Source organism: Girardinichthys multiradiatus, chromosome 6 (genome assembly GCF_021462225.1).
Source record: "Girardinichthys multiradiatus isolate DD_20200921_A chromosome 6, DD_fGirMul_XY1, whole genome shotgun sequence".
Lineage (NCBI taxonomy): Eukaryota > Metazoa > Chordata > Actinopteri > Cyprinodontiformes > Goodeidae > Girardinichthys > Girardinichthys multiradiatus.
This window is the reverse complement of record NC_061799.1, coordinates 19,945,106-19,959,585: the sequence shown is the minus strand read 5'-3', so window position 1 is coordinate 19,959,585 and position 14,480 is coordinate 19,945,106. Positions and strand designations below refer to the sequence as shown.

Here is a 14,480-nt window from a genome sequence, read left to right as displayed (position 1 = left end):
CTTGGCATCACAGTGTTTTACAGCAGAAAGGCTAGGAGGGTCTTAAGAGAAGTATTTGCTGCTACTTCTCACTACGTGCTTCTTGTGGCATACCTTGGTAACAAGAAATCTTTTTTATGGGCCATTAGTTTGCACCAAACCGATGGATATTTATTGGTTCTGATGAGGAGGAGCAGGTTTCGTTTCGAAGTTCTGACATTTGACTTTTGTCTTGGCTTTCTATGCCTTTTGGCAGCTTTTCTTCATCTGTTTAACACTTGTGCCCTACTTTATTACACACAAATTATGGACTAATTTGTGTTTGATTTCTTTTTGTGTAAATTACATGGCTTGTTTCCAGCATAACCCTATTAGAAATACATCACTTAAATCCTGAATGTCGTGTTGAATGTTGATTTATTTTAATTATTTTTTTTGTCTGCTGTAAGTCCGGATGCAGGAGAGGTTGAGCGATCACATGAATGATCGGTTTTTGCAGCTTCAAAAGTTATTTTGTTCACCTGATGTCTAACAGTTACTGTTGTCTCCTTTTTATTTCTTAAACATCACTTTCGGACATTTAGAAGCAATAACAATAATACTTTATTTGCACCTAAAAAGATGTATTGGAACACTTTTGTAATCCTCATGTTACTTCTGATCATGTTTTTAGGGGAGCCCAAGTGTGGGGCGCATCTTTTAGTCTACCTCCATTTTCCCTCCACTCTCCACCTGAACCCTAAAAACTCCCCTCACACAAAATGAAGCCGTGTGTCACAGACTGGTTCCAGCCGGCTGTTGCCATGGTTTCCGCCGTGGAAGGAACGGGGCGAGTTAATGTGTCATGTGATGCAGACTTTGAGGTCATGTGACTTCTTTGAAAGAGTAGTGATTAATCCACAGGAAGTGATGATGATGGCGCTAAGCCCTGAGGAGAGATTATTACGCACACACACACATCAGGGGGACAGCTATTGGAGGCAGGCCTCATATTGTCAAGAAATGTTTATGCCTCCTAGGAATGTTTAATGTCTGCAATCATTGCTTGTTTTCTAGAAACCTTTCTCCCCTGGTTTGGTTTTAGAGCCGATAAAAACTATTAAAACCCTGCTGCGGAACCTGTTACTTTGCAGTAGAGGATACAGTGTAAGGTTTGAATAAAGTATGCATAACAATGTGGTTTAGCAGAGCCAAGGCTGAATGCCATGGGTAGATTTAGGCCCGCTTCCATTTGCTTTCGTTTTCTTTGCAGGCTTTGTGTGACGTATTTAGCCCCCGTACAGGTCACTCCCAAATGCCTTAGACGCCTGTTTTTTTGTTTTTTTTTTATGTTTAACCCTGCCCCAGTTTACTGTTTCAGCAGAAAATTTGTTCCCTCTAAAACAGCGGTTTCATTGTGACCTCAAGACATTTTCTGGGGCTTGCCCCTCCTTGGCATTAAGATGTATTCGCCTGTATTTGGAGCAGCATCAACATGAAAAGAAGAGCTGTGAGGAGAGGTGTCTGGACTTGTTAGATTACAGTGGAGCAGATAAACCTGTGGTCATAAAGTATAATTACTGTAGTGTAGCAGACCTCCTTTTAGGATGATAGTGGGACAGTATTTGAATAATGTTAATGCTGTAGTTTATTTCATGCAGCGTGTAAATGAAAACTGGATCTATCATACTTGGTGTTTTAAAAAAAGAAAAAGATTCTCTTCTAAGTATTTCAGCACATTCAGTACTTTTGTTCCACTGCTTCCTTTGAGTTCGTATGCTGCATTGGTGATCAGTTTATATAGAAACGCTACTGAAATATAACGCTGGATGTTGCTGTCCTCTTTTTAACCTGCAGTATAAAAAGGGAGAAACGCCCCCCGTCCCCTGAAGATGACGACGTCATCATCTTGTCTGATAACGACTCCCCGAGTCCACCGATGAACGGCATGAGTCACTTTAAGGAGCTGGACATGGACCTGCTCATGGTTAGACAAAAACACAACATGCATTAACATTATTTGCAGAGGTATAATTAAAATTCTTAGATTTTTGTTTTTATTAACATTTTTCCATGTTACAACCAAAAACTATATATAATATGTTTTATTGGGAGTTTATGTAATGGACCAACACAAAGTAGTCCACAATGCCAGATAATGTTACATGGTTTTCGATTTTCAGAGACACAAATCAGAAAAGTGTGGTTTGCAGCCCTCTAGAATCTATACTTTGTAGGAACACCTTTTGCTTATTCTACACAGTATAGGTTGCACCTTTAGCTGAAAGTGTTTTGGGTTTTTTATTTCAGATTTTTTTCTTTGTACATTCAGATAATTTTACTTTTTGTCCATTTTTCTTTGCAAAATACCCTAAGATCAGTCAGATTGCTAGTAGGGCTGCTTGCTAAAGATTCTCGATTAAATGGATTTTAACAAGCCAATGCTAATGCATGATTATGCATTGATCTGAACCTTTCTATTGTAGCTCTGGCTGTATGCTTAGCGTCGCTATCCTATTCAACAGTGAACTCTGCAGTTTCAAGGCTTTTTACTGCCTGGCCAGCTTCCCTGTTCCTGCTGAATAAAACCATCCACTGAGGATGATGCTGGCACCACCATGTTTCACCATAGGGATGGTGTGTTTAGAGTGACAGTGCAGTGTCATGTCTGACCAGAGCACCTTATCCACTCATTTGCTGTGCCCCCTACATGGCTTGTGGTAAACCTCAAGTTGAACTTCTTATTGCTTTTTGTTCTTTCCAGGTTTGTGGACTGCCAGCAGATTCTCCAACCTGAGTTGTAGATTTGTGCTGCTCCTCCAGAGTTGTCATGGGCCTCTTGGCTGCTTCTCTAATGAATGCTCTCCTTGCTTAGCATATCAGTTTAGGTGGCACCCATGTTTCAGTAGGTTTAAAGTTGTGCTATATCATGGTAATTTTGACTGGACAGTGTTCTGTGAGATATTCTTGTTTCCTAACCAAACTCTGCTTTAAGCTTCTCCACAATGTTCTCCCTGACCTGTCTGCTGTGTTCCTGGTCTTCATGACGCTGTTTGTTCTCTAATGTTCACTAAGTAAGGTCTTCACAGAACAGCTGGTTTTATACTGAGGTCAAATTACACACAGGTTAACTGTGTTACTAATTAGGGGACCTCTCGCCCCTCTTGGTGAAAGGTGTGAAAAACCATGTATCCTTTTCCTTTCACTTTGTGGTTATGCACTCCTATTTGTTGGTCTATCACATAAAATACACTGAAACAAGTTTCACTGAACATATGTTCGTTAGGCTCTGTATGTTGTTCTTGGAGCTCAATATATGTGTGAAGATGTACATCAAAATGACCAAGATCTTTGGTTGGGAGTCAGTTATGTGTTTAGATAAGGTGATTTATTAATATTTTTGTTGGCAACGTGAGTGACTTTCTGATCTGTTGGGTGTAGAAGAGCAGCCCAGCAGAAAGAGAGCGCATCATCAAGCAGCTGAAAGAGGAGCTGAGACTAGAGGAGGCCAAGCTGGTGCTGCTGAAAAAACTTCGACAGAGCCAAATACAGAGGGACACTCAGCAGAAGGTAAACATCACTTTGTGCCTACAGCAACAGCGTCACTTAACCCCCACTTCAGGTTGCGTCCCTCTTTAAGTGGCAATCAGCTGCTGCTCTGATGAAGTCTGAAGCATGAGTGGATGGCGTCTCCACTTTCTTGTACTGGGATGACATGCTAGTGGCTGATGCTTCCTTTTAGATTCTCTGTTTCTAGTAAGCCTGCAGAAGGCTAAAGTCAGGTTAAATGTGCCTCCACAACCAGATCAGAGAGGCTGGAGGGGAGAGTCACAATTAGTCCTCAGCTACAGGTTAGTGTGTAGCCAAATATAATGAATGAGTCATTGGAGTTGCATCTTAATATTTTACGGTCATATATTTAGTTGATTTATTAGATAATAAAGTATAGGTGTGCCACTGCCCCTGTTTATTACCTCAAAAGCAATATAAATCGGATGGAGAAAAAGTGTTCGGTAATTACAAAAACTGCACGTTGGATAGGGAAAGCAGCAAATATTTGGTGAGCAGACAACTGTTTGTCTGTTTCTACGATTGTTGATCAATGTTCTCTGTAATTTTGTAGCCCTCAGGTTTATCCGGTTCCTCTGCTCCTCCTCCTCTAATTCGAGGAACAATTACAAGCAATAAAGGCTCTCAGCAGGTTAATGTTCCATTTTCTTTGCATGCTTTCAGGCAGGTTGCTGGTGTTAAAGGCTAATCATTGTGCAGCTAACATATTTATCTCTGACCAGATTTTGACAGGAAGAAGTTCGGGGACAGTCATCCCTCCCCCTCTGGTCAGAGGAGGACAGCAAGTGTCGTCCAAACACGGCTCCCAGATCATTATGCCACCTCTGGTTAGAGGGGCACAGGTAAGCCATGATCTAACTGGCAGCATATTAATGTGTCTGTCTTTCCAGCTAAGTTTGTTGCACGTAGAGAGTCTAAATGAAACCACGAAACCAGTTGCAAAGTAATGATAATTATTAGGACTTATTATCTCTCTTTGCACCTCTGTCTCTTTGTGCATGTTCTCTTTGCTTTGGTGCTTTTTATGTCCCTTCCCTTGTCCTCGACTTCCCTCATCCATGACATGACTCCATGTCCTCCCTGTCGTTGTCTTGGTTAGCCCATCTCTGTATCTCCACAGCAGATCCACGCTCTACGCCAGCAGCAACAACAGCAGCAGTTAGCAGCAACTGGAGGTTCAGGATCAGGGCCACCTCCTCTGTTGCTGGGGCCCAGGAACTCGGCAACCACAGCCCAGAGAGGCATGGTCCAGTCAGGCCTCATCCGGATTGGCAACAGTTCAAATGCACTGGTTCGTATTTAATGGGCTAAGATTTGTAAAGATTACAGAACAAATTCAAGACAACTTTCTTTAAATTGAAGTAGAAGTTTTAGAAATTATCAAAGAGGTTTTAAGTCACTATCTAGTTGTCTTACATCCTTAAAATAACAATGACTTCCTTCTTTGATCTGGATTTTTCCATTGAAATGTACTATATTTTCCATTTGTTTGAAATCCAACGTTTTTCAAAAACCAAAAAGGTACTGGTTTTAAGAATGTGCAGCGCCACATTGCCTAGTTTTCACAGCTAGGTAGCAGGGAGGCTAATGACACTTCCTCAGCCAAAGGTCAGAGTCTCGTTTTAAAGAAACTGATGCAACAAGGTTTGAAAGAATTGAGTAAAGGAAAAAAAGTTCAGTGTCCATCTAAATAAGCTAGCTAAGGGAGATGAGACTTGCAGATAACTTGATATTTTTGTTTGCCATGTTTTTGCTAACTAGGAGGTGATTCTTATGTCATTTTTAACGTGTTACTGAAATAATTTTGCACACATGCTATACCAGAAAATAAATACAGAAATACATACATGGCTCCATAAAAATGATTGCTATGGTAAAATTTAAATTTAAACAAAAATGATAAAACAAGATGAAATGATCTTAGACTTATAAAATGTGATAGAAATTGATTTTAATATTTTAATTTGTGATCAACGATTTACCTCACTGTTGTTATGCAATTCATATTTAAGTTGTCCTTTTAATTTATGGTTTAGATTTCTTGTTTTTTTTTTTTTGTCATTTATTTCGTAGAATCTGCAAAACCTTTGTTCTGTTTATGAAAACAAAAAAATGAGGGATTTCAGCGCCTTTTCGGGCAGTTAGGCCACATCGGATAGCTTGAAAATCACAAGTCTTTGGTCAAACATGGCCTGAATTATTTTAGAGTGCCTACATTTCTGGAAAACTCCGATTATTTGTGCAAATCTATTAAAAAGTACACAGAAGGTGCCTTTAGTTTTTCTCTTTGGAAAAATAGCATCCTAAATCACATTTGCTTTGTTTGAAGAAATCTGTGAGCATTGTAGAATCATTCAGCCCATGTTTGACAATGAAACTGATTGACAATTTTCAAGCTCAACCTTATTTAATGTGGTCTAAATGACCCTCAAAACAACCATTTTTACAGATGAAATAAATGTTTAACTATTCAACAGTTGTATACTTAAGTATAGAGCTGCACTGTATATGCAGTTCCAATAGTAATTGGTATTCTGTTCAGATACAGAGTAGGCCAGTAGTATTTAAGTGCTGTGCATGAACACCCTGCATGCCAATAGTTGTCAAGTTTGATGGCTTTTCAGTGCCTGTTGATGAACACATCTGTTGAGGGTTTTGGTGACCAGAGATGTTGAAGCACACACAGGACTGAGAATGTGGGTTAACCACAGTTGTTATATAATATGTCTTCATCAACATAGTCAGCTATAATGTTGCAGTTGCATGGTTTCCTAAACCTCCTTTACAGGATAATCCAGTCAAAGTTTGGCGTGTTTAGGTATTGATATTTACATGGTGGACTTGATTCCATTGCTAAATATTGCAGTGATGATGCAGATTAGAATTAACCCACATTTCCTTGTCAATTTGCTTTATTTTTCACCACTCCTCCCATTTAATGTGAGCTTTACCATCTTAGCCACTAAAAATGTACAGTTAGTGTGAGCATCAAGGGTCACTAAAGTCCCTCCAATTAGCACCAAGTATTTGCACGCAGAGATCAAATGCATGGTACTTTGAATGTAATATCCTATCAGGAATTGCATCCAAGCAGTCCAGGGTGATAGAGCTTTACATAAGCCTCCAGATTCTGTGTGGTTTTATCATTTTAATACAATTAAACAAGGAACCATTCAATAACTGTATTATTGTTCGACAAAATCAAAGAGGTTTCTGATGATTAGCTCCTTCCTGTGTCTGCTTGTTTACTAAGGCCTCGCCTTCCGGTGTAAAGGGCTCCTCCTTAGGAAGCGGCGGCGTTTCTGTGGTTGGCGTTAATGACTCTCCAGCCAGCCGCCAGGCTGCAGCCAAACTAGCCCTGCGGAAACAACTGGAGAAGACTCTGCTGGAGATCCCACCACCCAAGCCACCTGCGCCAGAGTTTAACTTCCTGCCCTCTGCAGCCAACAATGAGTTCATTTACCTGGTGGGACTGGAGGAAGTAGTGCAGAACCTGCTTGATACCATCCACAGAGGTGTGTTTGTTTACTGCTCTGCTGGTATTTGCTTATCCTTTAAAGGAAAACCCCTAGTGATTTCTCAGGAATATAATTGGCATTGGCTATTAAATATGTATTCATTAAAAATGGTAAAAGGGTTACTCTCTGTTTCACCTCAGTAAAAGAACAGAGCTATGTGATATTTATATTTCTGTTGATTTTGATGAGTATGGCTTACAACACATAAAAACCCCAAATCTAGTTCCATAGAAAATAAACAGATTTCAGAAGACCAATTAAAAACCAACCTATTCTTGATTTTGACTCCTTTTGCATGAATGACTGCAACAATGCAGGGTGGCAAGGAGGTGATCAGCCAGTGGCTCTCCTGAGGTATCAACAAGTCCCTGTTGCTTTAAAGGCGACCTTTAGCTCGTCTGCAATGTTGGGTCAGTTGTCTCTCATCTTCATCCTGACGATACCTCCATGGGGTTTTGGTCGGGCCAGTTTGCTGGACAATCAAGCACAGTGATAGCAGGGTCATCAAACCAGTTATTGGTACTTTTGGCAGTGTGGGCAGAGGCTAAGTCCTACTGCAAACTGAAAATGTAATTTCCATAAAGTTTGTCACCTTTATCTACTTTGGTTTTGCTTAATGCTAAAGACCTTCCCATCCCTCTCTATCCAGGAAAAACAGGTGTACCACTGTCTAAGCAAGTTGCCCGAGACCCTTTTATCTGCACCCAGTGCAATACTGACTTCACCTGTCGCTGGAGGCAGGACAAGGCTAAAGGCGGCGCTGTGCTCTGTGAAGACTGCATGTCGTCCAATCAGAAAAGGGCTTTGAAAGCTGAGCACACCAATAGGCTGAAAGCTGCATTTGTCAAAGCACTGCAGCAGGAGCAAGAAATAGAGCAGCGTATTATTCAGCAGGCGTCCTCACCGGTCTCCCACGGTACCTCATCATCTGCCGCTTCGTCACTGAAGGTAGAGCAGCTGGTGTCTCAGCAGCTGAAGCAGGCTCAGGCCAGAGTGTCCTCCATCCAGCACCACCACCAGGTCAGCAGGGGAGCAAACATTCTCCATCATCACTCCATTAAGCAGGTTGGAAAAGCTGTTTACGTTTTCATTTAAAAGAAATGTTTGTGCAGCCAATAGCGCTGCAAGTCAAACTATTTGTGGTGTTCTCCCCATAGAGCTCTCAGGGCCACCTGTCCCACGGCATCTCCTCTGTTGGGGTGAGGGGCGTCCCCCACTCGTTCTCCTCCTCTTCGCAGCTGCAGAGTGCAGTGGCGGCAGCGGCTTTGGTCAGCCGGCCAGGTAAGCATGCCCATGTTTCCCACCGCTCTGTCCAGAGTTCAAAGGTGAGCAGCAGTGGGATCGGCGGCGGCAGGAATGTCAGCGGAGGTAGTGCCTCATCAGCTGCATGGAAGAAGCAGAGCAGCAGTAACTCAGGTAGACTCGCATTAAGGCCAGCCCAGCTCTGGCGCCTGACATCTCTTCTCTTTCACCTTCTGTCTGGTCCAAAAGCAGTCCTTTACACATTTAATTCAAATTTTAATAATGCTTAAAATGCATTAGTTGAGATGAAGACAAAAAATGCAGCAGGAAATGTTTTCGGACGAGGCAATCCCACTCTCGAGTTCCCTTCCTGGAGCTGATCCCATTTTTTCCTACTTTAGTACCCTGGTTTTGGTGAGCTCGTGTTTTTCCTGGGTGTTAGAATAGAAAATCTTCCCATTTTTTCCTGTACAGCAGCAGTCGGAAGTTCCCATAAACTCATCATGGTTATAAATCTCATGTAATTTGTAGCCCTTGAAATCATTTATTTGCTCTTTTTTTTAATTTTTTGTGAGTTATAAGGCCACACCATACAACTGCAATTATTTATTCATTTTATATATGGTGCAAATGCTTGAATTTATTGTTTTTTCTATAACCGACACAGGGTCAGCGTTAAAATTACAGGCCCAAATATTGTATATATGCACTCCCACTAATATTTGGATAAATGCCCCGAAGCACTTTTTGGTGAAACCACATCCTTTTTGCAGCCATTAACAAGCAATTTAGGTGAATATTTGACCACTGTTCCTTGCAGAAAGAGTAATGTTTTAAATTGGTTTGTTTGCTGGGACGATGCCAGCTTATAAGCATAGTCTACAATTTATTATATAGTTGCAGTCAGAGGTGTCTGAAAGGTTATAGCTTAACCTGCAAAATTAATTCCAAAGCCAGTTCTGATGTATGTTTGGATCATTGTCCTGTTGGGGCACCCAATTGTGCTCAGGTTTCAGCCATCCGACGGAAACCGTGTCCCTCAGATGAAGGGTATTTTATTTATTTTTGTGATTATTCAGTAGCAACCCAGGAACCACCAAGCCTCAAGTCTGCCATGAACTTTAAACCATTGGAACACTAGTTCCTTTGTCCAATGGGAAGCTAGACCCACAACTGACATCTTCAAGCATGACATAAATTTGCAGCTGGTCACGTGGACCAGCCAGTTGCCTTCTTGAGACAAGTTTTATGATCAGATGAAAGAAACAATGAGCTATTTGTCTGCAGTGTGGAAAAGATGTTAGAGAAAAGGTGACAGCATCATGCTGAGGGTTTGTTTTGCTGCCAGCAGTAACGTAGCTTTAAATGAAATTGCTCGATCAAGGACAAAACGTGGGCTACCTCCTAATTTTTCAACTCTATATTAAATCAACAGGTACACTGTTGAAACTTTGGGCATGATTGGGTGTTCTAACACAACCATGAGCTTATCCATTTCAAAATGGGTTTTAAAAGGATGAATTTACTTCAACTCTACATAAAATTAAAAGTTAGAGACTGCTTAAAAGTCAGGTCAGTTCCTGAAGAGCAACCAAGCTAAATGAACTCCTCCAGTTCTGCCCGGAAGTGTGGTCAAATATTCAGCCACAGATATGCCACAGGCTTAAAGGTATCTAATCAAAGTGCAACTTGCAAAGGAACCTTTAACCTCATATCAGTAGGACTGTATATACGTACAAATATCTAATATATATACATTTGAGCCTGTGTGGTTTAAAGAAAAGCTCTTGGACTCAGTTCTTTTTTAAACTCATTATATTTGTGTAGTTCCAACCTGGGGAAAAAAACAGCATTTTAATGCATCATTAAAAGCTGAAAATATTCATACTGATAGTGAGCGTATGTAAACTTTTGACTGCAGCTGTGTTTGTCGGTGCGGTTTGGGGACTTTGGAGGCTTCATACTTAAGTAGCCATACTCTTCCACTGATTGGTCCACAGCCAGCTACACATTCTGATTCACTGCTCTGCTGCTTGTTCATAGGAGTAACTATGGCCTACGTGAACCCGAGCCTAACCGGTCACAAGACCTCGGCCACCGTGGACGCCCGTCAGAGGGAGTACCTGCTGGACATGATCCCCTCTCGCTCTTCGATCTCGCAGACTGCAAACACGTGGAAATAATTGCATTAACAGTGCTCTGCTGATCAGAAGTTGTGTCCAAGCTTCCCGGCTCTGATATTATGGTCTCCAGCGCCCCCACAGGACTGTTAAGCAATTACAATCTCTCAAGTGAAGAAACGTTCCTGAAATCTCTTTGTAAGATTTTATGTTTAAGTTTTTATTATTCTCGTTGTTTATTTTGAGGTTCACGCTATTGTTTTGATAATTATGCACAATCCATTTTTATTTGAGTGGGTCAAAGAAAAAACTAAATAAAATGAAACCATACTTGAAGGGCTTCCCCTGAGCTTTGTCCTCCAGACTGAGCAGATAAATTGTGAGAAGAGCTTAACATCTGCTGTTAAAGAGAAGTACTGAGTTTTAGGGTTATCAGCCCTATATGCCATTATAGCTCTCAGATGAATCCTGTTTTTTGACGATTGAAAGGTTCCAGTTTTAACCCAGGAGTTCACATTAAACAAAATACGCATTTCTTTTAGGTAATGGTAAAATCAGCAAGTTGTAAAATTTTCCTTACATCCTCTCTGTGTAGTCAAAGGTTGGATTTTACATTGTATTTACAGTAAGTTATTTTACTTTTGACGGATGTTAAAAATCACTCAGTATGACGGTGGTTTCCACTGATGGAAAAGTTTATTCTAGCTTTGTTTTTTTTTGTTTTTTTTCCCCAGTTTAACAGCATGCCTATCCCTTACGCCTGTTTTGCACCTTAGCAGAAAAAGTGTGGTGTCATTGCTTATAATTCATCTGTAATTACCATTTGCTTATTTTACATTATTGTCAACATTTCGATTATGTCATCACTGCAAACTCTGACGGAGCTGAATCTTCAACACTGGGTCCAGAGCTCTTGCCTCCAACAATTCAAAATCCATGACACTGGGTGGACGTTGCTCTTACTCTGTTCCTGTAAGAAACGTCTTCCAGGTACCAAGACTCGGGACTATAAATGAACATCCAGAATTCCTCACCTGTATGGATAATGTCTCTGGTTTCCATAATCCTTATTGCATTGTTCAGAATTATGTTAAAGTTTATTTGGTTTACCTTTTCCTAGTTCCTAAAGAAATAAAAAAAAAATATACATTTTAAATGGCTCCTGTGATTTATTTTGGTGGGGGGGGGGGTTATTATAATAATATTTTAATGGGGACAGATCTTACACAGCTGATCTTTTTATTTGTGCATTGCTTCTATTATGTTCTTTAAAGATGTTTGACCACTAAACAGTGTCTTTCATTGTATTTTAAGACATCGGCTTCCATATTTAGCCAGATGTGGGCATCTTCCATATGTTTGCTGTGGACCTTCTATGGCTTGTGGCAAGCAGAACTGCTCGGGCTTTCTTTCAACAATTACTTTGTTTACGCCACTCTTGCAGAAAGCCAGATTTTGACTGCACAGTTAATAGTGGTCAGAAGATTGTCACACTTGAGCTGTGGATCTCTGCAGCTTTTGGCTGCTTCTCTGATGAATTTGCATGCCTGGCCTGCTAATTTATGTCGACAGCCATGTCTTTGTAAGGTTAGATTTAGTTTTGGATATTGATAACCGAACCTTGCTTTAAGCTTCACAATTTTACCTCTGACCTGCCTGCTGTGTTTCTTGGTCTTCATAATTCTGTTACATCTGAGGCCTGCACAGAACCGGTGGATTTATACTGAGAGTAACACACAGGTGGACTCTTACTAGTGTTGTGGTATTGTAGACCTGTCTTGTTTTTGTTTTGGAGGTGCTGTACTTTGGATTTTTTCCATCAAGGCCACAGCTGCACCATCCTTTTTGTTACAACAACTGTGTGTGAAACGTCTGGCTGCATTAAAATACAAATGTTTATTCTTTTACTTTAGAAAACGTATAAGGTGCTACCTGTGCCCCAAAGTGCCAGAGATGGGAAAAGAAGGGAGAAACATTTTCCTTTGCAAATATGGATTTAGTTTTTCCTGTCTGAGCAACATGCAGAAAGAACGCTATGGTGGTCCTCCATCTCCACTCTGCCTGCAGCTAATACTAATTCAGTTGATGTTTAGCTGCATGTATGCAGCCTTGTCTGGCTTGTCTGACCTGTTACCAGTTTGTCAGACTTGTTGGAGAAGTGGCAGGTAGTTGAGTGTCTGCTAACATACTAACTTGGGTTCGCATACATGTTGTGGAAGAGCACCTCACTGAAAAAATTAGACGCACCAGTGCAACCAGTTTATCTGGGGCCCCGTTACAGGTCAGCTCGCTAATGCAACAGGAAGATTTTCTTTAATTATTTGTAACAACAACTGCACTAATATGATCACAGCAATGGTCTGGAAAATTCTCTGCTTTGTCCTAGACTTGGTCTACCATTTAAGTGTTGGTCTTATCTTGGGTTAGGTAGTCCTGACTACAACACTACGTTTTACTGTTTGGGTGACGCGGTAGGAACTTAGTTCCACCAAAATATATTTAGGGGTACCAAGGCAAATTATTTTAGATTTATTTGTTAAAAATGTTGAAAACCATGCATGCTTTTTTTTTTCTTCCTCTACATCTTGGCATATAAGGACTCAACAAAGTTCTTCAAACCTTTAGCTGAAACATTTACAGTGCTAAGCCATGTAACATGATTTATATTCCAATATTTTCTTTGCTGGTCATTTCTTATGGACCTTTGCAAGGAGACAGTCTAGAAATTGGTCAATATATATTTAATGGAGTGGGATCACCAATTCAGGTGTCAGGCATGTTGGTGTGAACAGAAAGATTGAAAGTATGACTGATGCAGATATTTTTTTAATTGCAACAAGATGCAGGAAATGAGAAAATCTTTGGAAACCACTGCTTTTTAGTATCCAGGCCTATTCAGGCCTTTTTTAGATTTGTCTGACTCTGGGATAGAACTGACATGTAGTTCCGACTCTAGTTCTGAAAGAGCGTTACACAAAGAGATTGTAAATTCTGCCTAAACTCTTCACTGTCATTTAGTCTACAGTCTGAAAAAAACTTCTAATTTTGCTTTTTTAATAGAAGCAGTGCATTTTTTTTCTAATCAACAAAAGTGCAGTTATCCATACAAGAAGTACACTGTAATGTGTAGTTCTTAAAGGAAATGTTGCATATCTTCTATACATTTGAGAGAGTAGAGTGCAGTTGTCTCTGCAGTCATTTATTACAGCACAGACATAAAACAGGATCTTTAAGAAACTTAAAATATTGATAATGAAGCTTAGTTTTATGATGAGGTTTGCTCTAAAGTTAATTTCAGGACAATTTTCCACACGTTCTTAACAGGTCTCACCCCCTCAACATAATTCAAATAGGGAGCATCGAGGGTCATTGCTTAATTAAACTTTTGGTATCAATCAGTACAGGAGAACCTGTTCATAGCAAGTGCCCGACCTAATTTCTCCAGAATTATTTTTTGTATTTACTGAATGCTTCGTGTTTTGTCAGTAGTAGAAGCCTATTTTTTGATTAACATACAATATTGTTATATCTTTTTAAAGTAAGAAGTTAATAATTATAGTGGATAGTAACGAGTTACATTTACTTGAGGAATTAGTTAAAAAAAAGCCCTATGTTTTACTTCTATTTAACTGATATTAAGTAACACCACTTTTAAGTCCAATTTGTTGTTAATCAACCCACCTCTGGTCACTTCACTGAGTGAAGAGCAAGTTTTAACAGACACAAAACCACGCAGGTAGTAAATGAAGACTTTGTGTCTGTACACAATGTGCTCTGTGCTAGTGTTGCTTCTTTTTCTTTCTATCCTTTTTCTATCTGCTCAGCTTGCTGTTATTTGAAGGGCAAGTGAATATACAGTATCAGAATCAGCTTTATTGCCAGGTTTGTACAGATAAACAAGGAATTTGACTCCAGTCCACTTTGCTCTCAGTAATAAAGAATATCTTTTTTAAATGTACATATATATGCAATCGAATACCTTATAGTATATCTTGTCACTGGAAGTAGTTTGCACTGTTCAAATATAAATATGTCACCTACTGTAGAAATTGGTTTTAAAGTTTTCTTGTTA

The 14,480-nt window shown here is 40.1% G+C and overlaps 1 protein-coding gene across 6 annotated transcripts in view; it reads left to right on the top strand.

Annotated features, from left to right (window-relative positions):
* The window catches only part of LOC124870265 (transcriptional repressor p66 alpha-like), a 34,503-nt gene extending 22,939 nt beyond the window's left edge, over window positions 1-11,564 (top strand). For 3 of the 6 annotated variants that reach the window (XM_047368847.1, XM_047368850.1, XM_047368849.1), the window contains exons 3-11: window positions 1,816-1,945; window positions 3,400-3,528; window positions 4,082-4,159; window positions 4,251-4,370; window positions 4,628-4,819; window positions 6,782-7,043; window positions 7,696-8,111; window positions 8,204-8,462; window positions 10,332-11,564. In XM_047368847.1, the coding sequence (XP_047224803.1) occupies window positions 1,816-1,945; window positions 3,400-3,528; window positions 4,082-4,159; window positions 4,251-4,370; window positions 4,628-4,819; window positions 6,782-7,043; window positions 7,696-8,111; window positions 8,204-8,462; window positions 10,332-10,471 (1,726 nt within the window). In that variant the 3' untranslated portion in view covers window positions 10,472-11,564. The remainder of the gene's footprint in view (window positions 1-1,815; window positions 1,946-3,399; window positions 3,529-4,081; window positions 4,160-4,250; window positions 4,371-4,627; window positions 4,820-6,781; window positions 7,044-7,695; window positions 8,112-8,203; window positions 8,463-10,331) is intronic. The other 3 variants (XM_047368853.1, XM_047368852.1, XM_047368851.1) reach the window with 3 other exon arrangements.
* The last annotated feature ends 2,916 nt before the right edge of the window (window positions 11,565-14,480 follow it).